This window comes from Mobula hypostoma, chromosome 1 (assembly GCF_963921235.1).
Source record: "Mobula hypostoma chromosome 1, sMobHyp1.1, whole genome shotgun sequence".
In the NCBI taxonomy this organism is placed as follows: Eukaryota; Metazoa; Chordata; class Chondrichthyes; order Myliobatiformes; family Myliobatidae; genus Mobula; species Mobula hypostoma.
Genome location: NC_086097.1, coordinates 207,361,653 through 207,388,589, shown reverse-complemented (window position 1 = coordinate 207,388,589; position 26,937 = coordinate 207,361,653). Strand labels below are relative to the sequence as shown.

Sequence of the window (26,937 nt, the reverse complement as noted above, 5' to 3'; positions counted from 1 at the left end):
GTACTCGCATTACACTTATGACTCTGAAGCTAAGCAGAGCTCCAATGCCATATTCAAGTTTGCTTGTGACACCACTGCTGTAGGCCAAACCAAAAGGATGATGAATCAGCATATAGAAGGCAGATTGGAAATCTGGCTGAGTGGTGCCACGACAATAACCTCTTGCTCAATGTCAGCAAGACCAAGGAGTTGATTATTCTCTTCAAGAGGAGGAAACCAGAGATCCATGAGCAAATCCTTGGGGATCGGAGGTGGAGAGGGTCTGCAACTTTAAATTTCTCAGCATTATCATTTCAGAGGACCTGCCCAGGGCCCAGCACACAAGTGCAGTTATGAAGGCTGCATGATAGCGCCTCTAATTCCTTAAGAGTTCGCGAAGATTCAGTGTGACACCTAAAATTTTGACTAAATTCTATTGATGTGTAGTGGAGAGTTTATTGAATGGTAACGTTAAAGCCTGGTGTGGAAACACCAATATCCTTGAACGGAAAATCCTTCAACAAGTACTGGATATGGCCCAGTCCATCGTGGGTAAAGCTCTCCCCGCCACTGAGCACATCTACATGAAACACTGTCACAAGAAAGCAGCATCCATCTTCAGAGACTTCTTCCACCCAGGACTTGCTCTCTTCTCGCTGTTGCCATTAGGAAGAAGGTACAGGAGTCTCAGGACTACAGCACCAGGTTCAGGAACAGTTATTACCCCTCAACCATCAGGCTCTTGAACCAAAGGAGGTAACTTCACTCAATTTCACTTGCCACATCATTGAAATGCTCCTACAACCAATGGACTCACTTTCAAGGACTTTTAATCACATGTTCTCAATATTTATTGCTTATTTATTATTATTATTATTTCTTTTTGTATTTGCACACTTTGTTGTCTTTTGCACACTGGTTGGATGCCCAAGTTGGTGTGGTCTTTCATTGATTTTATTATGGTTATTATTTTATTATGAATTTGAGTATGCCCACAAGAAGATGAAGCGCAGTGTAGTATATGGTGACATATATATACTTTTACTCACCCCATCACTGAACTGTACCCACAACCTACAGGCTCACTTTTTGACAACTCTTCATCTCATATTCTCAATATGTTTGCTTATTTATTATTATTACCTTTCTTTTCTTAATTTTATCCTTTGCATGTTGGTTGTTTTGTCTATCCTGTTGGTGTAGTCTTTAATTGATTCTATTATGTTTCTAGGATTTACTGAGTTCCTCGGGGTCAATATCACAAATGACCTGACTTGGTCCAACCAAGCAGAGTTCACTGTCAAGAAGGCCCACCAGCGCCTTTACTTCCTGAGAAAACTAAAGAAATTTGGCCTGTCCCCTAAAACTCTCACTAATTTTTATAGAGGCACTGTAGAAAGCATTCTTCTAGGGTGCATCACAACCTGGTATGGAAGTTGTCCTGTCCAAGACTGAAAGAAGCTGCAGAAGATCGTGAACACAGCGCAGCACATCCCACAAACCAATCTTCCGTCCGTGTACTCACTTTACACTGCACGTTGTCAGAGCAGTGCTGCCAGGATAATCAAGGACACGACCCACCCAGCCAACACACTTTTCATCCCTCTTCCCTCCAGGAGAAGGCTCAGGAGCTTGAAGACTCGTACGGCCAGATTTGGGAACAGCTTCTTTCCAACTGTGATAAGACTGCTGAACGGATCCTGACCCAGATCTGGGCCGTACCCTCCAGATATCCGGACCTGCCTCTTGGTTTTTTTGCACTACCTTATTTTTTCTATTTTCTATTTATGATTTATAATTTAAATTTTTAATATTTACTAATTTTAAATATTTTTAATATTTAATATTTGTAATCCAGGGAGTGTGAAGCGCAGAATCAAATATTGCAATGATGATTGTACGTTCTAGTACGAATTGTTTGGCGACAATAAAGTATAAAGTAAAGTAAAGAGTATGTTCGCAAGAAAACAAATCTCTGGGTTGTATATGGTGACGTATATGTAGTTTGATAATAAATTTACGTTGCACTTGGAAAAGATGGAATCATTATACTCAGTCCAATTGGCAAACTTTATTCTCTAGCCACTGACTTCATTCTTGGCTTTTTCTTTACCCTCACACTTTGTAGGTTTCACTTCTTTATGATATATAATTTTTAAGGTATTGGCATATATTTTACTTGTGGCTCTGAACATCCTACTTGATTGATGTTAATGGATTCTTCAACTACAAAAGCACTGATATAATAGAATGATATGATGTACCCCCCCTTTTTTTTTTACACCTCTGCTTCTCTATGCTTCATTCTTCTTTTCGGGTACTCTTTTTTTTAATCTTTTGTCATCTTTCTTAATCACAAATTTAACTTGTGCTTGATAATGTTTCAATGAAGCACCATGAATTGTTTTACTATTGAGTGCAACTTGGCCTATGTTTGTTTCCTTTTATATAAACTGTGCCTCTTTGAAAGTTATTATCTGTAAACTGTATATTTATACTGAGGCTTTTCTCTGCAGGAAGATCGTTTCTTAGAAATCGCTTGTTTAAGGGACTTGACTCTTGGCCACCATCATCATTTTGTGTATGTATAAAATTTTATTTGAATAATTAAAATATTACATTTATTATAATATCACTGCCTCCTTTCAGTGATTTTTATGATTTACATATTTAAATCATAATCATTTAAGTACTCGCTTTTAATGTCATAATTTAAGACTATTTCAGAATTTTTTTCCTCAACTAGCAGGTTGAGCTTTTTATATTTGGTTATAGAGGTTTTAATGAATTCCCAATGGGTTATGTAGATCCTAAATGAGTATTTGAACTAATCAGCAATTTGGAGAAGCATTTTCTTTGTTTATCATGGAATCTATGAAAATTATTACCTTTTTTATTTTTCTTTTAAATTAAATAAGACTCTACATTCTCAGCTCTACTATTCTCTGGTAGTGTTAATTATGCTAAGAATATGCCCCCCTTGGATGGTATTTCCTTTCTAAGCTACTGTTACTAAAATATAGACATGAGGTACTCAGCATTTTGGGTGCGTTGCTGAAGTATAATTTTTGACTATTAAATTGTTCTGAAATTGAACATTTATAACAATATCTATAAGTGCTGGTACTGGTCTCAATTGCAGAATCATCCTTGTATGTGCTGTGAGCAAATAACACTTAATTCACCAAGACAACTCTGCCTTCTCTGTTACAAAGGAAGAAATATCCGGAATAAGGGAAATTAACTTGTAGCACAGTTAGATTGGCATGTATGATGTTGTGGGCATCACTGAATTATGGCTGAAGAAAGATTATAGCTGGGAGCTTAATGTCCAAGGATGCACATTGTATTGAAAGGACAGGCAGGAAGGCAGAGGGGGAGGCATAACTCTGTTGGTAAAAAATGAAATCAAATCATTAGAAGCAAATAACATGGGGTCAGAAGGTTCTCAGTTGTTGTGAATAGAGCTAAGGAACTGCAAGTGTGAAACAAGGGGAGTTAAATACAAACTTCCAAACAGTAGTAAGGATGTGGTCTACAAATTACAATGGGAGATAAAAAATGCGTGCCAAAAGGGCAATGTTACAATAGTCTTAGGGGATTTCAATATGCAGGTAGGTTGGGAAAATCAGGTTGGTGCTGTATCCCAAGAGCGGTAATTTCGAGAATGCCTATGAGATGACTTTTAAGGAGCAGCTCATGATTGAGCCCACTAGGGGATCAGCTATTCTGGATTGGGCATTGTGCAATGAACCAGAATTGATTAGACAGCTTAAGGTTAAAAAAAAAACCCTTTGGGGCAAGAGATCATAATATTTTTGAATTCACCCTCCAATTTGAGAAGGCAAAGGTAAAGTCAGATGTGTATCTGTATTACAATGGAGTAAAGGAAATTAAAGACATGAGAGGAGCTGGCCAAAATTGACGGTGGCGGTGGGGGGGGGGGGGCCAGTGAAACACACAGGCAGGGATGATAGCAGAGCAGCAATGGCTGGGATTGCTGGGAGCAGTTCAGAAGGTGCAGCATATATACATTTCAATGAGGAAGAAGTTTGCTAAAGGCAGGATGACACCACTCTGGCTGAAAAGAGATGTCAAAGCCAAAATAAAAGCCAAAGAGAGGGCCTATAATAGAGCAAAAATTAGGGAGAAGTTAGAGGATTGTGAAGCTTTTATTTGTTTCTTGTAATTTATGTTTTATTGAAGTTCAACAAACAAATATTTCCATAAGATGTATTTCAGATACTGTACATACATCATATAGTCATATTTGTCGCAAATCTCCATATAATCCTTATCTGAGGTATACACTTCAACTTAGAAAAAGTCATAAAGAAGAAAAAGATGCAATACAAAGGTAAATTGACCAATAATATTAGAGGATACCAAAAGTTCCTTCAGATATAGTGTAAAAGAGAGGTGAGAGTGGATATCGAACCCCTGGAAAATGATGCTGGAGAGGCAGTAATGGGGTTCATGGACATGGCAGACAAACTGAAGAAGTATTTTTTATCAGTCTTCACTGTGGGAGATACTAGCAGTATGCCAGAAGTTCAAGTGTGTCAGCAGACTGAAGTGTGTGAAGTTGCCATTACTAGGGAGAAGGTTCTTGGGAAATTGGTCTGAAGGTAGGCAAGTCACCTGCACCAGATTGTATACGTCATGGGGTTCTGAAAAAGGTGGCTGAAGAGATTGTGCAGGAATTAGTAATGATCTTTCAAGAAGCAATTGATTCTGGTGTGGTTCTGGGAGGATGGAAAATTGCACATGTCACAAGAAGGGATAGAGGTCGAAGAAAATAAATTACACGCCAGTTAGTCTGACTTCATTGTTTGGAAAGATGTTGGAGTCTGTTGTTAAGGTTGTGGTTTTGGGGTTTCCTTAAGAGAAACAAATCTGTTGGAATGCTTTGAAGAAATAATAAGCAGAAAAGTTAAAGGGGAATTATTAGATGTTATGCATTTGGATTTTCAGAAGGCCTTTGACAAGGTACCACACATATGGCTGCTTACCAAGTTAGAGCCCATGGTATTACAGGAAAGATACTAGCATGATAGAGCATTGGCTGTTTGGCAGGAAGCAAAGACTCAGAATAAAGAGAACCTTTTCTGGTTGGCTGCCAGTAACTAGTGATGTTCCACAGGGGTCTCTGTTGGGACTGCTTTTTACATTATATGTCAATGACTTGGATGACAGAATTGATGCTTTTTGGCTAAGTTTGCAGACAATACAAAAATAGGTGGAGGGGCAGGTAATTTAGAGGAAGTAGAGAGGCTACAGAAGGACGTGGATAGATTAGGAGAATGGGCAAAGAAGTGGCAGAAGGAATACAGTGTCATAAAGTATATGGTCATACACTTTGGTAGGAGAAATAAAAGGGTATACTATTTTCTAAGTAGCGAGAAAATGAAAAAATCTGAGGTGCAAAGGAACTTGGGAGTCCTCGTGCAGGATTCACTATGGTTCATTTGCAGGTTGAGTTGGTGTTGAGGAAGGCAAATATGATGTTGATATTCATTTTGAGAGGACTAGAATATTAAAGCAAAGATGTAATGTTGAGGCTTTATAAAGCACAGGTGAGGCCTCACTTGGACTGTTTTGAGAGATTTTGGGCCCCTTATTTAAGAAACAATGTGCAGACGTGAGTGAGTTCAAAGGATGTTAACGAAAATGATTCCAGGATTAAAAGGTTTGTCATATGAGGAGCGTTTGATGGCTCTGGGCCTCTATTCACTAGAATTCAGAAGAATGAGGAGTAACTTCATTAAAACCTATCTAATGTTGAAAGGCCTCGAAAGAGTGGATGTGGAGAGGATGTTTCCTGGGGTGGGAGAGTCTAAGACCAGAGAACACAGCCTCCAAAGAGAGGGGCGTCCTTTTAGAACGGAGATGAGGAATTTCCTTAGATAGAGAGTGGTGAATCTGGAATTCGTTACCACAGGTGCCTGTGAAGGCCAAGTATCGGGTATAGTTAAGGTTGATTAGTCAGGGAGAGAAAGGGTATGGGGAGAAGGTAGGAGATTGGGGCTGAGGGGCCAAATGGAACAGCCATGATGAATTGGTGGAGCAGACTTGATGGGCTAAATGGCATAATTCTTCTCCTTTATCTCGCGGTCTAAAAGCTTTCTATCTTGCAGACCATGAGGGCCAATCTCTGATTATCAGTGTTATTGGAGGCTAGTTATCTCTTCAACTGCAGGGGGCTTGCCAAAGATTGTTAAGACAAAATATGAGGTCTCTTCTCTAGCAGATCTACACTTAACAAAAGTCTTTAAATTTTGCTATATGACAGTAGCTTGACTTTTTGTCTTTTGTTACTTTAGAAATTACGTTATTTCTCTTCCAAAAAGTGTTATTTATAAAAATTACAGCAATTCTAACACATTTAAGATACTCCCATTTCTTCCACTTAAAAAAAACTCCACATGTAAGAAGCCATCATAGTTAGCTCATGAAGTATTAACAGCGTTAAATTACTAATTTAAGTTATTAACTTTAACTGTTGCAGACTCACAAGCCTCGTATGTTTGACTTTGAGCTTCCTGATGTATCCTTGACTGATTTGCAGTTTCTGCAGTCCTGTTGCCCTTCAGAAGTTCAGCCATTTCTCAGGTAACTTGCACATTGAGTGTTTCGAGCTTGATGCAAGACAATACAATCCAAAGATGAAGACCTCGTGTTGACCCTTTGTATAAAACCTTAGAAACAAAATATTACTTTCATATAAATACTCTGATTATATGCACCAGTTTTATACTTTTATAGCATTCAAGGTACTTGAATGAGTTCAGATTATCTTTAAAGTGTGACAGAAATAGAAATTTCCTTTTTAGTAAAAATTGTTTTGTAACTGAAGACGTTGAAGAATGCGGTCCTTTCTGATTTGATTGAACTGTGACTTCTATTCCATGATGAAAAAGCTCAGAAACATTACCTGCTGAATATGACAGGCCTCTTAAGTATCCTGAGCCATGAGTACATTTTTATAAAATTATTTATTCTTTAGGCTGACTGTTGAATGTATGTTTTGTGTGTAGACAAATTTAAATGCCACTTTATTAAAGGAAAATTGTTGTAGTAGTAATTTTTCCAATGGGGCAGAAAACTTCACATTTGAGCGTAATAGTATCCGAATTCTCAATTCTGACTATTTTCAGTCTAGCACTAAGGCAGTATTGTGCTATTTTTTTAGATGTGCCAACATACCCCCCCCCCCACCCCAGCACTCTGCTAACCAGGATGAAAGGAATGTTTTGCTTGTGTTGCAATTTATTTGGATATAGACAGTTATGAAATGATTATATTATTGCATATAGCATAATTTTGAAGAGTATTAAATATATTAGTTTTGGGATAAGAATTATGTTGCAACTTCAGTAGTAGTATTTATTCTTAGGCATTCATATTTTAACCAATACTTCTCGTTCAGTAATCACTCTGCTCAATTTGAAAATAGATTGTATTTTTTTAAAGGACATCTTTCTCTTGCAAAACTAAAATCATTGAGAATGTTAAGTCTGAGAACATTTCCTTCCTTTGCTGGGTAAACTGGTTTTGTTTAACTGGCACTTAAGCTTTCTACCATCTCCTTGCCAATAACTTCTAGGCCAGAGCACCTTCGATTACATCTTTTAACTTTAAGACTGCTGCTGCATGGAAAAAGGCAGAAGGTTTCATGCAAAGGTTTATTAGAATGTGAAACAATTTTCTACAAAAAGTTGCAATATGTGAACAAACCATAGAGCATGATAAATCTAACAGATGAAAGGAAAAAACAAATGTTTTAAGAATGAATCTAGTGTATGTGAATTTAGTAAGCCATTATTCTTAATGGCGATGTGCTGTCCTTTGTATGCATTCATTATTTCCAGAGGGCTACAATTTGCAGTGCTTTGAGATGGTATTTTATCGGAGAGATTTAGTTAACATACAAACTGTTAAATGACTTGGCATTAAATTTATTAAAAGAATATACTGTAATTATAGTAAAAATTGTAGGAAAGCCAACACCTGACTTCTATATGATTGCTTTTGTGTGATTGATGTAATAAAGCATCTCCCTTTTGTTCTGGATTCTGCTGTAGTGGAATCATCATTTCCATAAGACATAGGAGCAGAATTAAGCTGTTGGGCTCATCGAGTCTGCTCCATCATTTGATCATGGCTGATCTGTATTTTTCCCCTCCGGAACTCCATTCCCCAGCCTTCACCCCATAACCTTTGATGTCGTGTCCAATCAAGAACCTATCAATCTCTGCGTTAAATACACCTAACAACCTGGCCTCTACAGCTGCCTGTGGTAAAAATAACAAGAATTCATCATCCTCTGGCTAAAGAAATTTTGCTGCATCTTTTCGCTACATCTTTTCACTACAGTCTTCTATCCTGAGGCTTGTGCCCTCTTGTCCTAGACTCCCCCACCATGAGAAACATCCTTTCCACATCTACTGTCCAGGCCTTTCAAAATTCGAAAAGTTTCAATGAGATCCTCCATCATTCTTCTAACTTCCAGTGAGTACAGACCCAGAGCCATTAAACGTTCCTTGTATGATAACCCTTTCATTCCCAGAATCATCCTTGTGAACTGCTTCTGGACCCTGTCCAATACAAGCACATCTTTTCTTGGATGAGGAACCCAAACTGCTCATAATACTCAATGTGAGGCTTCACCATTGCATTATAAACACCAAGCATCACCTCTCTGCTCTTGTATTCAGGACCTCTCAAAAGGAAAGATAGCATTGTATTTGCCTTCCTTACCACCGACTCAATCTGCAAGTTAATTTTTAGGGTGTTCTGCACAAAGGCTCCCAAGTCCCTTTACATTTCAGATTGTTGGATTTTCTCCCTGTTTAGAAAATAGCCTGCACATTTATTTCTACTACCAAAGTGCGTGACCATGTATTTTCCAACATTGTATTTCATTTACCACTTTCTTGTCCATTCTCCTAATCTATGTCCTGCAGCCTACCCGTTTCCTCAACACTACCTGCCCCTCCACCAATCTTTATATCATCTGCAAACTTTGCAACAAAGCCATGTATTCCATCATTTAAATCATTGATATACTGTATAAAGAGAAGTGGTTCCAACACCGACCCCTGTGAAACACCTCTAGTTGCTGGCAGTCTACCACACAAGGACCTTTTTATTCCCACTTGCTGCCTCCTACCAATCAGCCAATACTCTAACCATGTTAGTAACTTTCCTGTAATACTATGGGATCTTAAGCAGCCTCATATGTAGCACCTTGTCAAAGGTCTTCTGAAACTCTGAATATACAACATCTGCTCTATCTGTATTCCCTTTATCTATTCTACTTGTAATCTCCTCAAAGAATTCCAACAGGTTTGTCTGGCAAGATTTCCCCTTAAGGAAACCATGCTGACTTTGTCCTGGCTTGTCCTGGGTCACCAAGTACTCCATAATCTCATTTTACCAATAGACTCCAACATCTTCCCAACCACAGAGGTCAGGCTAACTGGTCTATAATTTCCTTTCTGCTGCCTTCCTCCTTTCTTAAAGAGTGGAATGACATTTGCAATTTTCCAGTCCTCTGACACCACATGTGAGTCCAATGACTTTTGAAAGATCGTTGCTAATGTCACCACAATCTCTACCACTACTTCTTTCAGAAATCTAGAGTGTAGTTCATCTTGTCTGGGTGACTTGTGTACCCTTAGGTCTGTCAGCTTTTTGAGCACCTTCTTCCTTCTAATAGTAACTGTACTTACAGTATAACATCTGGCACAGTGAAGACTGATGCAAAATACTCATTTAGTTCATCTGCCATCTCCTTGTCCCCATTATCATTCCCTAGCCTCATTTTGTAGTGATCCTATATCAAGTCTCATCTGTTATTTTTGACAGAAGTGAAAAAACTTTTACTATCCACTTTGATATTGTTTGCTAGCTTGCTTTCATATTTCATCTTTCCCCTTTTAATAATTCTTTTAGTTGCTCTCTGTAGGTTTTTAAAATCTTTCCAATCCTCTATCTTCCTGCTAATTTTTGCTTTCTTCTATGTTGTCTCTTTTGCTCTTCCATTTGTGTTGACTTCCCTCATCAGCCATGGTTGTACTATTTTCCCATTTGAGTATTTCTTCATTTTTGGAATATATCTGTCTTGCACTTTCCTCATTTTTCCCAGAAACTCCCACCATTGCTGCTTTGCTGTCATCCCTGTCAGCATCTCCTTCCAATTTACTTCAGCCAACTCCTCTCTCATACCACTGTAATTTCCTTTACTCCACTGAAATACTGCTACATCAGACTTTACTTTCTCTCTATCATATTTCAAGTTGAACTCAAATCATATTGTGATCACTGGTTCTTAAGGATTCTTTTACCTTGTGCTCCCTAATTGCCTCAGGTTCATTACATAACACCCAATCCAGTATAGTGGATCCCCAAGTAGGCTCAATGACAAACTGCTCTGAAAAGTCATCTCATGGGCATTCATCAAGCTCACTTTCTTGCGATCCATTCCCAATCTGATTTTTCCAATTGATCTGCATGTTAAAATCTCCCATGACTATCATAACATTGCCCTTTTGACACACCTTTTCTGTTTCCTGTTGTAATCCATGGTCCACATCCCAGCTACTGTTGGGAGGCCTATATATAACTGCCATCAGGGTTCTTTTGGCCTCGCAGTTTCTTAACTCAACCCATAAGAATTCAACCTCTTCCAATCCTATGTCATATCTTTCTGCTGATTTGATACCATTCTTTACCAGCAGAGCCACACCACATTCTGCCTACCTTCCTAACCCTCTGATATAACATGTAACCTTGGATGTTCAGCTCCCAACTCCAATCATCCTTCAGCCATAATTCGGTGATGGCCACAGCATCATATCTTACAATCTGTAATAGTGCAACAAGATCATCCATCTTATTTCTTATGCTCTATTGAATATTGAAAGACCTAGATAGAGTGGACATGAAGAGAATGTTTCCTATAGTGGGGGATTCTAGGACCAGAAGGCACAGCCTCTGAATAGAACGACATCCCTTTCAAACAGAGATGGGGAGGAATTTCTATAGCCAGACTGTGGTGAAGCTGTGGAATACGTTGTCGTATATGGCCAAGTCATTGGGTATATTTAAATCAGAGGTTGATAGGTTCTTAATTAGTAAGGGTGTTAAACATAAAGGGGAGAAGGCAGAAGAATGGGTTGAGGGGTAATAAATCGGCCATAATGGAATAGAGGTGCAGACTCGATGGGCCGAATGGCCTAATTCTGCTCCTATGTTTTATAAGGCTATAAAGCCGTAAGATACAGGAGCAGAAGTGGGCCATTTGGCTCATCGAGTCTGTTCCGCCATTCAATTATGGGCTGATTTAATTCTCCTGGTCATACCCACTCCCCTGCCTTCTTCCCATACCCTTTGATGCTCTGGCTAATCAAGAACCTATCTATCTCTGCCTTAAATGTACCCAATGACTTGGCCTCCATAGCCGCTCGTGGCAACAATTTCCACAGATTTACCACCATCTGACTAAAGTATTTTCTCCACATCTCTGTTCTAAATGGACGTCCTTCAATCCTGAAGTTCTGCCCGCTTGTCCTAGACTCCCCTACCATGAGAAATAACTTTGCCATATCTAATCTGTTCTGGCCTTTTAACATTCGGAATGTTTCTATGGGATCCCCCCTTATTCTCCTGAACTCCAGGGAATACAGCCCAAGAGCTGCCAGACATTCCTCATGGTAGCCCTTTCATTCCTGGAATCATTCTCGTGACTCTTCTCTCTGAACCCTCTCCAATGTCAGTATATCCTTTCTAAAATAATGAGCCCAAAACTGCGCACAATACTCCAAGTGTGGTCTCACAAGTGCCTTATAAAAGCCTCAACATCACATCCCAACTCTTGTATACCGCTGGAATTGAATGTCAATATTGCATTCACCTTCTGCAGCACTGACTCAACCTGGAGGTTAACTTCTAGGGAATTCTGCACGCGGACTCCCAAGTCCCTTTGCATCTCTGCATTTTGAATTTTCTCCCTATCTAAGTAGTAGTCTGCCCGTTTATTTCTTCCACCAAAGTGCATGGCCATACACTTTCCAACATTGTATTTCATTTGCCACTTCTTTGCCTATTCCCCTAAACTATCTAAATATCTATGCAGGCTCCCTGTTTCCTCAACATTACCTGCTCCTCTACCTATCTTTGTCTTATTATTGTCTTACTTGTACAGAACTTTAAAGACAAATGGATAATTGATTGCACCTGATCTTTATTTTAATGGTCCATAATTTTGCCTAATCAAATTGATAATGTTCTTATTTCTCCTCCGCTACTTGGGATTGAACTAGATACTAAATAACCATCTTTTCAGCTGTTTGGAGAAATCATTGAACATGGAGAATAGTTCCCTTAATTTTAATATAGCTTTACTTTGAGTTACAGAATGAGCTCCAAGCTCACGGTGGTCTATAATTTTTTGAAATTTCAGTGACACATCTGTTACTAGTGTCACGTACCCCGTGACGGGTTAAAGAACCAGCAGAGATGGAAAACACTTTGGAGTACAGTATTGCTATTAACTAATAATATTTATTAGTAACTATGCAATATAGTAATATAAAATCAGATATATAAAACAGGTTAGCAATAATTACATGCAAGTGCGGAAATATATGAAAATCAAGCTTCTTTAAGTCGAGGGGTAAATAAGACAATGAGTAAAGTTCAGTTCGTGGTGTTGAGTAGTGATGGAGAATGAGAGGGAGAGATTTGAGTCTTCAGGTGAGCTGACGCCGTCGATCTTCTCGTTGTCCTCCGAAATCCTTTAAAAGGTCACTGACTGTGACCACAACAAAGGGGACCTTTTTTCTGTGGTGGAATCATCGACCCAGGCAAGGGTGGACACATGGACAACTCCCCACCGGCCAATCCCTTTTCTCGCTGCAAGACCCACTGATCGATCCGCCCAATCGATCCTCCAAAAACCCACTTTTTCTGTGGGCACAACAAAGCTCATTCAGTACCCAAAAACATGTGCCTGAGGTCTATCATCTGACCTCTTATTTATCTCACTGTACTGGGTATCAACTGTCATTCAAATAACTCCTCCTTCCTTTGTCTGTGTAAGAAATGTACAAGCAGGCAAATGTCCTTGGAGAAAGTATAAACATACTCCAGAGAAACTATAACATTGATTGTCCATCAAGTAACACTACTCTCGGTCACCATAGCGACTTATGAGCTGCTTGGTGCCCTCTCTCTCCAACTCAGCAGAAATCCAAAAGTAACTCCCAGTTCCTCCTCATGCCTTAAAGTGACAGTCCAAAAGTTAGTTGTCGTCTCTCTCTTCCTTAAAAACAAAATGTCGGTGTTAAATAACTCTCTCTCTCTTTTCAAAAGCACAGTTCATAGGGGTAATTCAGGACCCCGTCACACTAGTTATGCCCATTAGTAGGCAATTCCTGGGATTGATCAGTGCGTGGGACTTCTGCATTCCTTTTCGTCATCGAAAAGGATGATGTAGTTTTCAATATTTTTTAACTGTCTCGGTGGGAAATCCACTCACTGAACCTGATTCAGGTTGCCTGACACAAGTGTAATGAGCATTGGTTTAGAAGGAAGAGATGATGCTTTTATTTGATTTAACTAAGTTAGCTTGAATGTTTTAGTTGTCTCAGAGGTTCCAAAGATGCATGAGTTAGTAGGTTAATTGCTCACATGGGTCTAATTGAGCAACACACTCATTGGGCTAAAAGGGCCTGTTACCATGCTGTATCAATACATTTTTTAAAAAGTTTGTGCTTTCAATAATTGAAACATTTTCATAAAGGTAAATTGACAGCTGACTGAAATTTTAAACAGTAAATTATAACAGCTGGCTGTGGGGTTGATCAATGTTCAGTGTTATTATAGCCAACCACTAGTGTTGGGTAGATTGCAAACTGTCCTGTTCCTTGCTGATGTTCTGGGAGCCAGTCTCCCAATGAAAAACTGTACTTGGACCTGCTGGCAGAAACTGCATACCCTGAGCATTGACTGGTAGACTTGGGGTAGTGAGGATCTACATTGTTTAGCCCAATATCATGGGTTGAAAGATCTGTACTGTACTATTCTATGTATCACATTTTAAATCTGGTAACTATTGTACTTGGCAAGAAACTGCAAGCATGCTTTTGCTTTTTTTTTGAGGATTTTGAAAGCCAGCCCCTTACAAGAATTGCTGTTTGTAGTTCAACTAAGTGATGTTCATTTGCAGATCTGTGATAGTGTAGCACTCCTTCAGTACTGGAATATTTTCTTAGCTAGAATATTTGGTCAAGTCTTTTGGCATGAGCATTTAGTTTTCATCTATTGTCAACATTAGCTCTGGTTTAAAATGCTCTGCCAATTTTTTTTCTCTGAAACTTAACTATTTTGGAAGCTGTAGATTTATACATTATCTTTAATGGACCTTTGCCTTCGGTGCACTAGGTTATCAGGCTATCTACTTCTGATTGTCTTGAAATTTTGTAACTAAATTATGTTGATAGCTGGAGTTGATGCATTTAACCAATGCAGTGAAAATGTGAGGACTGATGTGAATAGTTAATACCGAAATGTGGAGTATACTCCAAGTTCTCCTGAAATCCTGATGAGACAAATACCCACCCACAATTTCTCTAGGCATTAAGGAAGCACTCTTGTAACTTCAGGTTACGTGCCCTAGGGATGTGGTTTCCTTAAAGACTGGAATTATCTCATCCAACTTCATCTGCAAAACTTGTAAAGATAAGGTTTTTACAGCAAGTTCAATATTAATTCATCTAAACCATGAAAATAAAGCAGGTAGGTTGTTGACACATTTCAGAAGGGTGATCCTTACAGGTAGACTTGGGACCACGTTAAAAAGATCATGGATGTGATTCTAATATGCATGCTTAATACTTTTGCATTGGTTAACATTTCTGTTTCAGGTATAGAAGTAGGGTGTTGAATAAGCCTTTCACCCAGAAGATACTAACTGAAATTATAGATTAATGACTAATCTCACAAATAATTTCTGTAACAGCAACGATTGCCTTACACTGACTAGATTTGTTCATGAGACCGTTATTCATGCTATCATCATGCAATTACTCAGGCAATTGTTGTCAGTAGTGACATTTGAGATGTTCATTGCTGTACATCTTTTACCTTGAATCTTTGCGGTAAGGGCAATGTCAAATCAATAGAAAGCCATATTCAGTTATGTTAGATAACTGTTTATTTCTTGTTTGTTCTTTTAAGATCAAAATTGATTAGTGGGTATCTTGGAACTCACCTAAAGATGGTTAGACATGTTGAAAGGAAAGGCTACAGGAGTTAATTAAAATTGGAATTGCAAGTAGTCCTAAGCTGTCTCCATATGAATGATAGAATAGCACTACATTGGTAAATCTAGATCAGTGTTCCATGACTTTAATCATTTCTAATGGGATATATTTAAACAAGAGAAAAAGGTAGGTATAAAGTGCTTAACACTTACAAATAATATTTTGTGATACAGAATTGTTACATCTTATACTATCCTCCACATACCACAGTTAAAATCAGCATAATGGGGACAAATGTTTTTTTTTCAGCCAGAACCAACCAACTTTCCCTTCATATTCTACAAATATTCTGCAGTACAATCTGTTAATTGTGGTTTACAGTATTGTGATTTAAAATGTTTTCTATGGCCAACGGACATAATACTTTTAAGGGGAAAGATAGTGCCTTCGGTGTTTTACTGCTGAATGTTGGCTCAGAGTAAAGTTGATTCAAAATTGGAACCGTTACCATTTCCATGCATCAAAGTTACCTTTGACTGCAAGATTTTTTTTGTAATTGGCTCTTTTTTTGTGTTTGGTCAGAAATAGTTTTTGAAATGTATCTTCTTTATTCATCCTCTGAAGTGATACCACTTTCTTCATACTAGTTCAAATGCTGAAGGATGCCTTTAGCCTTGGAATGAAAGATAGTATATTTGATGCAGCAAATCAGGGACTTGTTGAGCAAAATCCCAATTTGAAGATCAAAACATTGTTAAAATGTTTTATAGTTTGTACATGCAATTTACCCCAAGCATGCACAAACCATAAAATATTTTAACAATTGCAAGCAATGGCCATATTAAGGCATTTCTATATTTAGAAGAGATGATGTGTCTTAAATATCTTTAAATTCAGACAATGTATATGATCCATTTCACTAACTACTGATCATTATACAAAGTTTTTTTTCTACCAAAAGCATTTTGCAAAGATCTTCGTGGTATGTGGAGGATAACAAATGAAGAAAGGTAGATTTACTCGCCTTGAGGTGCCGTAATTCTCATTCTTCAAATGAAGTTAACCACATACCGAATTTTCTGCCTTTATTGTTTTATATGTCAGAGCTTTATATTTTTGTGCCTCCAGTTTTGTACACTTAATACTCTTGCAAAATGTAATTGGATTAAACTTCCAACTAGTCATTCTGAACCGCTAACATTTGCTTAATTGTTGTCAAATTTCGCTGCCAATTGGGGATGAGATTTCTGTTTTGTTAGCCTCTCTGATTGAAAATTCTAAAATGACCACAGGGGGACACATTTTGCATCTCTAATATTGTTGTGCAGTTCTGGCTGAAGGTCTTAGAGTTTTGTTTTTATTTTTCCATTGCCATTATGCTGACCTTAACCATGGTATGTTGAGGATATCTTGGTCCCTGAAGTGGCAACTGCTTTTAAAGGTGAGTAATGTTTAAACAGAAAAGTTACAAAACTTCAATTCATATCAGTTTAGTTCAACAACCACGTATCAGTTAAAAGGTGAGCTGCCTGGCAACTCATTTTGTTTTTGCTCCCCTTGTCACCTGTTATTAGAAGTATTTTAAGAAAGTAGGTTGATTAATTCCTCACTCTTAATTGTCTTTTCTCCTGTAGAAAGGAGGTTCATCTTTTTTTCTGTAAAGTAGTTGACTTTGGAGAACCATCATGTAGGTTTCATGAAAAATGCTGATGTGTTAGTAGGCCTGGTGAAGCTTTTTTTAATGAGCATTTTTGCATTTTCTGATGTGGTTTTCATTATTTCCCGGTTGCTTTCACAAAAATGCTGTCTTTTAGCAGGGTTGGCAAAGGGTTAACCCTATAGTCAAGAATTTAATTTGTTAAATAAAAATACAAAAAATTGTTTTAGAGAATTTGGTTTTTCTGATTATTTTGATTTAAATATATGAAAAATAATTTTGGTTTAAGTTAATTTTTGTTTCTGGTTCTTTTTCCTTAAAGGGTTCCTACCATTTGTGACTTTGAGCCATTACATCAACATATTCAAATTCTACGTAACTTGGTCAAAACAGCCCAGAGTTTGGATGAGATGTCCCAAACAATTACAGACTTGCTCACTGAGCAAAAGGTAAATACTGCACTTTAGTTTGTAGGGCTTATTAATACTAAAAAATATATAGAATGGAAACAAGGCGAGTTGGCCCACCAAGTCCAAACTAGCCATCAAGTACCCTGTGCACTAATTGTTCCCATTGTCACACAACACATGAAGGGCAATTTGGAGTGGCCAGTTAACTTATCAAGACTCACATCTTTGGGATGAAAGAGAAAACTGGAGAAACCTATATAGTATCAGGGAAAATGTGCAAACGCCATAGAAACAAAAACTAATTCAGGAATGGACCTTGGTTGTTGGAACCCTGAGGCAGCATACCTGTGCAATTATGCTACCTTCTTTCTTTGTTGTTAGCCAAGAATTTGAAATGACAGTATTGTTGCCAAGACCCATTGACCTGCACCCAGACCATAACCTATCCATGTACCTATCCAAATTTCTCTGAAATATTAAATTGAACCCATATCTGCCACTTCTGTTGGCAGCTTGTTCCATACTGCACTCTTTCAACCTTGTCTGCATCTTTCCTGTAGGAGGGTGACCAAAACTGCACACAATACTCCAAATGAGGCCTCTCCATGCCTTTCGGAATTTCAACAGAACATCCCAACTCCTGTGCTTAATTCTTTGATTTTATGAAGGCCAATGTGCCAAAACCTCTCTTTATGACCCAATCAAGGAATTATGGATTTGTATTCCCAAATCCCTCTGTGCTGCACTCCTCAGTGCCCTACTGCTCCCTATGCAAGTCCTGGTTTGACCTCCCAAAGTGCAACACATCACACTTGTCTGCATTAAATTCCATCTGCCATTTTACAGCCCATTATCCGAGCTGGTCCAAATCCTGCTGTAAACTTTGGTAGCCTTCTTACTGTCCACAATGCACCCAGTCTTGGTGTCATCTGCAAATTTGCTGATCCAGTATGCTACATTATCAACCAGATCACCCACAGTAGTGTAGTGGTTAGTGTAACACTAGTGCTTGGGGCATTCCACAGTGTGGAGTTCAATTCCGGCGCCGTCTGTAAAGAGTTTCTATGTTCTCTCTGTGAATTGCTTGTGTTTCTTCTGGGTTTACAGATTCCTCCCACAGACCAAAGATGTGCACTGGTTAGTAGGTTAATTGATCATTGTTAATTGTGCTGTGATTAGGCTAATGTTAAATAGGTGGGTTGTTGGACCGGAAGGACCTGTTTCATGCTGTCTCGGCCTGAAATGTTGACTGTGCTCTTCTCCATAGATGCTGCCTGACCTGCTGAGTTTTTCCAGCATTTTGTGTGTTGCCTCAAATAAAATAAATTGCTAATATAGATAATGCATGCATATACTACTCATACATTGATCCTATTTATTATCCAGATCCCCCTCAACAGACTCAAGTTCTAGGGGCACTTTTGCAGTAGCCAATTAATCTACCAACCAGTGTCTCTGGGATGTGGGAGGAAACTGAAGCACTGGAAGGAAACCCACACTGTCATAAGGAGAACAATCAAACTCCGCATGTACTGCACCCGAGGTTAAAAATGAACTTTGATCACTAAAGTAGTTAGGCAGTAGATCTCCTAGATGCTACTGTATTGACCGAAAATCTACATAAAAGAACAACATTAATAGATAATTACTTAATGCAGCCAGAGTGTTTCATAGAAATATTATGGTACACTACAAGGCCAATCAGCCCACTGAGTTGATATTGGCTGCTTCCAGTCATTCCCATTTCCTCGCTCTTTCCTTGTAATGATCCATGCTATTTTAACTTGAGAGTGCCAGCCACAATCCCTTTTTCAAAGTCCTGATTGTTTCAATTATCCCTGCAGACAGCAAGTCCTTAATCCTAACCATATCTTGCATTTAAAACAAGATTCCTTGCATGCTACATGTTTCCTTTTTCCTATCACTCCAAATCTGAACAATCTTCTGATGGGGAAAGCCCGTAGCTAAATTATATAAACTTAAATGGATTGTATGCATCTCTATTGAATTTGCTCTTAATATTAGCTACATGACCAGCAGCCTAGCTTCTATCTCAATTACCTGATCTTTTCTGCTCGCTGAAAAAATTACCCATTGCTGGCTTTCATTTATTGTCAAGTTTCTCCAAGTGGCATTTTTTTTTTGACCGTGATTTACTGTTTCCAAAAACTGACCCACTACTGGATTTGACCCCTCTCACCTATAGGTGACAAGCCATACTGCATCTTAAATGATGTAATGTTTGGCATCTTCTGGTCATCTTAGAGCTTAAGGTCTGAGGGGGCAGCCTCAGAATAAAGAGATGTTTGGAATATTGAAAACCAAGATTAATAGATTATTGGTCTTTAGTGAGTCCAGTGATGATTTTGAGATACTTTGAGTAGTTACTCTACCAATTTCCTATATCATTATACCTGAAAATAAGCTTAACCCATTTTTTTTTTCTTTGCAGGCAAGTGAATTGTTATTGTAGGGTAGTTTGAGTATAACCCTGGGTTCAAAAATGTATATAGTTATTTGGAATTATTTCACTTGAATTAATTGCTATTTCTCATTTGGACTCAACCTTGGGAAACATGTATCTTGTCACTTTCATCATAGCATTGGTTTGAACTGAAATGTTGCTATTTTAGTATCAGTTGTTTGTGAAGTGTTTTTTTATATTGGTCATTCTGACAGTTCAGGGGTAAAAGGATTAATTGAGTGACTTATAAAATACACAACTAAATTTCCAGTTACTTTGCTTAAGTTTTGGCATACAAGTACCAAGTTATTCAATTTGATTCTTTGTAGATGATTTTGTTTAATATCATTGTTTAATCTTACAGGCTTCGCTTGATCAGCCAACGTTAGCAACACCAACAGGACACAGGCTTGAAAGCACAACCGAAACTAAAACTACCTCTCCTAGAGTCAGACCCACTCTTAGCCTTCAGGGTCCAATATGTCCATCAGCAAATGTTCCTGCCTCATTAGAAGAGTTATCTCCTGATAGCATTGATGCCCATACCTTTGATTTTGAAACGATTCCTCATCCAGGTTTGGAACAGGTTCTCAAACAAGGTTCTGTAGATATGGATTCATTGGCAGAAAGTCCAGAATCCGACTTTGTTTCAGCTGTGAATGAGTTTGTGATCGAAGAGAATTTGTCATCACCAAATTTAAACAGTGATCCACAAAGTCCAGAAATGATGCTTGAATCTCTTTATTCTTCTGTTATTAATGCTATTGATAATAGACGCATGCAGGATACAACTCTGGGTGAAAAGGAAGGCTCGAATGAAGTTGCAAATTTAAAAGTGCATATAGAAAGATACAGATTTATCACTGAAATGTCCCAGTCACATTTTACAAGCATTAGGAAAGATCTTAACCATTTCAGAGCACTTGTCCAGAAGGAGCAATGTGATTTTAATAGTTCCATGAAAAGTGTTGGTGAAGAATTAAGAAGCATAATCAAAACTGTCAAATGCAGAGTTGAAGCAGAAGCAGAAGAAAACTATCAGAAAAAATTAGAGGCTTTAAGTAAGGATTATGAAGACAAATTGAACAAGTGGAATGTTGAGGCTGAGACAACTCAGCAAATTGTGGAGAAGTTGAAAAAGGAAATACTTGAACTTGAAGATAGTATAAAAGAGAAGGATGATGAAATTGCTGTGACACGAACTAAAAATGAAACCTTTGTATGTTTACAAATTAGTAAAGAAAAAGAAATTCAGAATCTAATGGAAGAGAGGAAGAAACAGGAGATTCAAATCCAAGAACTCAATCACTCACAAGGGAGCTTATTGGAAGAATTAAACACACTTAAAATACAGGCGGATCAGAAATTGGCACAGTTAAGGGAAGAACTTCAGAATCTTGAACAAAGACATTTGAAAGAGATGAAAGATTGCCAAACTAGACATCAACAAGAGATAGAAAAGCTGACAACTGATCACTGTAATCAGCAAAATGAAGCCCAGAGGGAAAATAAAGCAAGATTAGAAAATGTGGAGCAGTCCCTTACCCTAAAGCTCCAGGAGCAAGAGCAAGAACTCAGTGAATGTAAATTTAAAGTATCTGAACTTTCTGACTTGAGGTGTAAGCAAGAAGTTGAATTGGCTTTGAGGGAAGCTGAAACTGAGGAATTAAAAGAACTTTTAAAAGAGAACCAAGTCCAACAAGAAGAGATTATAAAATGCGAGGTAATGAAAGAAACTGAGAAGTACAGCAAAGAGATAACAGACTTGAAACAACAAATGCAGCTTCAAAGGCAAGAACATGATATGGAACTTATAGAGCAAAGAACACAAATGGCCATAGAGAGAAAACAGTGCATTTCTGAAATAATGGATAGGCATGAAAAGGAAATGACCTCCCTCAAAGCTGAACTAAGCAGACTGGATGCAATGAGACAACAGGCGGTTGATACAGAAGTAGTGCTAAAGGGACAGGTTGAAGAGCTCAGTAGCAAGTTAAAACAATGTTTGAAAACTATGGATATGCAAAAAGAGGAAATGGTTTCTGAAAAAGAGAGACTTGTCTTTGAAATTGAAACAAAATATGAAGCTACTATTCGTGATCTTCAGGAGGAGAAAGAACAGTTGCTGAACACATTAAGCCTGGAGGGGAAAGAAGAGGATAGGAATAAAATACATGAGGATTGTGAGAAAAAAATACAAGCACTTGAGCAAGAAAAGCAAGTAATTGAAAGTCAACTTGGGCAACGTAGAGCTGAGAGGTATGCAAACATTGCTGATATCTTCACATTCATTGTTAGAAGTATCAAATATCTTAAAATTTGTGTCCCGTGTCTTTCTTCTAGATAACAGATTATGTATTAAATAATGCCGAGCATCTTTCATGTTCATTTCTTTCATGTTTTGTCCAGTATTTATTCCTGGCCTACCTTTGCCTGAGAAAATGGGTCCTTGATAGAATGTCCAATTGAGAGCACCTCTGATATTTCTGCATTTCCTCAGTATTTCACTAAAGCAACAGCATTCCTGTGTTTATTTTTGACTTGCAAATGGATGTGAATGTTGTCTGATCAGTCATTTTTATACAGTGCAAAAATAGACTCTTTGGTCCAACTTATCCATGTTTAACAAGTTACCTACCTGAGCTAATCTCTTCTGCCTACATTTGGCCTGATTCTCTATTGAACTTTTATATTCATGTATATGTACCTGTCAAAATGTTACTGAATATTGTCACTGTACCTGCCTCTAGCTGTTCATTCCATGTACTCACCACCCTCTGGAAAAATTTACCCCTTAATTCCCCTTTAAATCTTTCTCCTGTCAGCCTATACATGCCCATTAGTTTTATTCTTCCCTACCTTTGGGGAAATAAACCTCTTCTATGCCTCTCATAGTTTTATATACCACTCAGTCTCTTAAGCTCCAGGGGAGAACATCAACCTTATTCAATCTCTCCTTGCAACTTAAGCCTTCTAGTCACAGTTTCACCCTTACAATTTTTTTCCTGTATCTTTATCAGCATAATGCCATCCTCCCTATAGTTAGGCAACTTGAATTGCACATAATGCTCAATTCAGTCTCATCAATGTGATATCCCAACTCTTGCTCTGACAAATGAAGGCAAGCATGCCAGATACTGTTTCAATAACTATTGGGCTATACTGTGTTAATAAATTTACAGTTCTTTGTGTAGAATATTGTAGGTTAAGAGTAAAACAATTTGTAATAGATCTTTACATACAAAGGCAGAATTGCTGGTGTCGCTTGAATTAATTGGATATTTCTCTCCAATCATCCAACAATGGTAGTTATCTATTTCTCGTAATGCATAAGTAAATTGTTGTGTCATATTACAGCAGTTTGAACCCTTTTGTTTTTGCCTTGATCTTGTATCTGAATGTTCATCCTGTTTATAGATTAATCTATGATCAAAGCATTTTTGTCTTTTTAGAATTCTAGTAATAGTGCTATATCTCAGCTTTGTTTTTCACTGACATCTGTATCTGAGGTTTGCTTTTCATGTGTCCCAGTAGAGATCTTATAAGTTCCAGTGATAGCTAACTAACTGTAATTGTGAGTGCAACTAAGCTATGATGTAAGACTTGATGTAGGGTCTCAGCCCAGAATGTCGATTGTTTACACTTTTCCATAGTCGCTGCTTGGCCTGCTGGGTTCCTCCCGCATTGTGTTGCTATGATTAACCTTTAACAGAATCATAAGATGATATTTTGTGTATATTTTACCTTTGCATTTTGTAAGTATGGGTGGATTTAGTCATAGTCATACTTTGATCCTGGGGGGGAATTGGTTTTCGTTACAGTTGCACCATAAATAATTAAATAGTAATAAAACCATAAATAGTTAAATAGTAATATGTAAATTATGCCAGGAAATAAGTCCAGGACCAGCCTTTTGGTTCAGGGTGTCTGACCCTCCAAGGGAGGAGTTGTAAATGTTTGCATCCAACTATGGCAGAGTCATCAGAAAACTTTTGAAGATGAGAAGACTCTATGCAGTAATTGAAGTCCGAGGTGTAAAAGGTGAAGAGAAAGGGAGACAAGACAGTCCCCTGTGGAACCCCAGTGCTGCTGATCACTCTGTCGGACACACAGTGTTGCAAGCACACGTACTGTGGTCTGTCAGTCAGGTAATCAAGAATCCATGATACCAGGAAAGCATCCACCTGCATCGCTGTCAGCTTCTCCCCCAGCAGAGCAGGGCGGATGGTGTTGAACGCACTAGAGAAGTCAAAAAACATGACCCTCACAGTGCTCGCTGGCTTGTCCAGGTGGGCGTAGACATGGTTCAGCAGGTAGACGATGGCATCCTCAACTCTTAGTCGGGGCTGGTAGGCGAACTGGAGGGGACCTAAGTGTGGCCTGACCATAGGCCGGAGCAGCTCCACAACAAGTCTGTCCAGGGTCTTCATGATGTGGGAGGTCAATGCCACCGGTCTGTAGTCATTGAGGCCACTGGGGCGTGGCGTCTTTGGCACAGGGACAAGGCAGGACGTCTTCCACATCACAGGAACCCTCTGGAGCCTCAGGCTCAAGTTGAATACATGGCAAAGTACTCCACATAGCTGAGGGGCACAGGCTTTGAGCACCCTGGTACTGACACCATCCGGTCCTGCAGCCTTGCTTGGGTTGAGACGTTTCAGCTGTCTTCTCACCTGTTCAGCTGTGAAGCCCACCGTGGTGGTTTCGTGTGGGGAAGGGGTATAGTCATGAGAGCAGGGTGGGGGACTGTGAGGAGGGGTGGGAGGGGAGAGTAGAATATGTGTTGGTTGGGGGCCGACAACAGATGACTCATGTGGGGGTTGTGCAGGGGCCACAATGTCAAATCTGTTAAAGAACAGGTTAAGTTTGTTGGCCCTGTCCACACTGCCTTCAGCTCCTCTGTTGCTAGTTTGCCAGAACCCAGTGATTGTCCTCATCCCACTCCAGACCCCTCTCATGTTGTTCTGGTGGAGTTTCCACTCAAGCTTCCTCTTGTACCTGTCTTTAGCCTCCCTGATCCTGGCTTTCAGGTCCCTCTGTATTGCCCTCAGCTCCTCCCTATTTCCATCTCTAAACGCCCTCTCTTTAGCGTTCAGGATGTCCTTAATGTCTTTTGTTACCCATGGCTTGTTATTTGAATAACAAAGGACAGTTCTTGTCGGAACACTGCAGTCCACACAGAAGTTGATGTAATCAATGATGCACTCTGTGAGCCCATCAATATCCTCTCCATGTGGCTCACAGAGTGCCTGCCAGTCTGTCACCTCAAAACAACCCTGGAGCGCCTCATAAGCCTTCTCTGACCATTTCCTTACTGTCCTCGAGGTTGCAGGCTTACTCTTCACCAGAGGCACGTAGTAGGGTTTTAGATGCACCAGGTTGTGATCAGACCTTCTGTTAAGGTATCTAAACAGAAGCAGGACCTTTCCAGTGTTCTTCATTTCTAATCTCCTCCCCAGGGCCGACTTGTCTAAGGTCTGTTGGCTCCTTTTCTATTGGTTATCTGCATTCATTGGGCCCCTGCCACTGGCCTTTGATCCATTTTCAACTCTCTTTAAACATTCTGCAACCCATGGAAGTGGTTCAAACCATGGGAGTGGTCTGATCAGTTTACCTCCTTCAATTTGAAAAGTCAAAGTGCAAGCTGCAGCCTGAGAGGTTTACTGTGAAAACTATACCTTGTCTTTAAATATCATGTGGATTTTGATGTTCCATGCTCTTATTCTGGTCTTGAAATTTGGAACAAACATATTCTGGTTCTTTTTTTTAAGAAAAAAAAGGTCAAGACATAGGGAAAGGTTTTTTTTTCAACAATATGAAGTACAATAGATAAAGTAGGAAAGTAGATGAAAAAGAAGAATGTAAAAACTTGGAGAATAATAAGTAGAAGATGGGAAAAGAGAACAATTATTTGGTGTTAGCTATTTGTGTGCAATGTTAATGGTGAATCTACTAGTACCATTTACATTAGTACTAGTCATAGAATGGTACTAATGCAAGACCATTCAGCCATGCAGGGAAATGTACTAAGGATATGTGGTCGATGTTTAGGGATAAATTTGTCCCGGTGAGGAAGATAAAGAATGGTAGGGTGAAGGAACCATGGGTGACGTGAGGTGGAAAATCTAGTCAGGTGGAAGAAGGCAGCATACATGAAGTTTAGGAAACATGGATCAGATGGGTCTATTGAGGAATATAGGGTAGCAAGAAAGGAGCTTAAGAAGGGGCTGAGGAGAGCAAGAAAGGGGCATGAGAAGGCCTTGGCGAGTAGTGTAACGGAAAACCTCAAAAGGCATTCTTCAATTATGTGAAGAACAAAAGGATGACAGGAGTGAAGGTAGGACTGATTAGAGTTAAAGATGGGAAGATGTGCCTGGAGGCTGTGGAAGTGAGCGAGGTCTTCAATGAATACTTCTCTTCGGTATTCACCAATGAGAAGGAACTTGATGATGGTGAGGACAGTATGAGTGAGGTTGATGTTCTGGAGCATGTTGATATTAAGGGAGAGGAGGTGTTGCAGTTGTTAAAATACATTAGGATGGATAAATCCCCGGGATCTAACGGAATATTCCCCAGGCTGCTCCACGAGGCGAGGGAAGAGATTGCTGAGCCTCTGGCTAGGACCTTTATGTCCTCGTTGTCCACGGGAATGGTACTGGAGGATTGGAGGGAGGCGAATGTTGTTCCCTTGTTCAAAAAAGGTAGTAGCGATAGTCTGGGTAATTATAGACCAGTGAGCCTTGTGTCTGTGGTGGGAAAGTTGTTGGAAAAGATTCTTAGAGATAGAATCTATGGGCATTTAGAGAATCATGGTCTGATCAGGGACAGTCAGCATGGCTTTGTGAAGGGCAGATCGTGTCTAACAAGCCTGATAGAGTTCTTTGAGGAGGTAACCAGGCATATAGATGAGGGTAGTGCAGTGGATGTGATCTGTATGGATTTTAGTAAGGCATTTGACAAGGTTCCACATGGTAGGCTTATTCAGAAAGTCAGAAGGCATGGGATCCAGGGAAGTTTGGCCAGGTGGATTCAGAATTGGCTTGCCTGCAGAAAACAGGGGGTCATAGTGGAGGGAGTACTTTCGGATTGGAGGCCTGTGACTAGTGGTGTCCCACAGGGATCTGTTCTGGGGCCTCTACTTTTCGTGATTTTTATTAA

At 39.1% G+C, this 26,937-nt stretch overlaps 1 protein-coding gene across 3 annotated transcripts in view; it reads left to right on the top strand.

Annotated features, from left to right (window-relative positions):
• rb1cc1 (RB1-inducible coiled-coil 1) overlaps positions 1-26,937 on the top strand; it is a 181,044-nt gene that overhangs the window by 78,115 nt on the left and 75,992 nt on the right. For all 3 annotated transcript variants that reach the window (XM_063063561.1, XM_063063551.1, XM_063063544.1), the window contains exons 11-14: positions 2,496-2,560; positions 6,488-6,591; positions 17,228-17,354; positions 20,144-22,038. In XM_063063561.1, the coding sequence (XP_062919631.1) occupies positions 2,496-2,560; positions 6,488-6,591; positions 17,228-17,354; positions 20,144-22,038 (2,191 nt within the window). The remainder of the gene's footprint in view (positions 1-2,495; positions 2,561-6,487; positions 6,592-17,227; positions 17,355-20,143; positions 22,039-26,937) is intronic.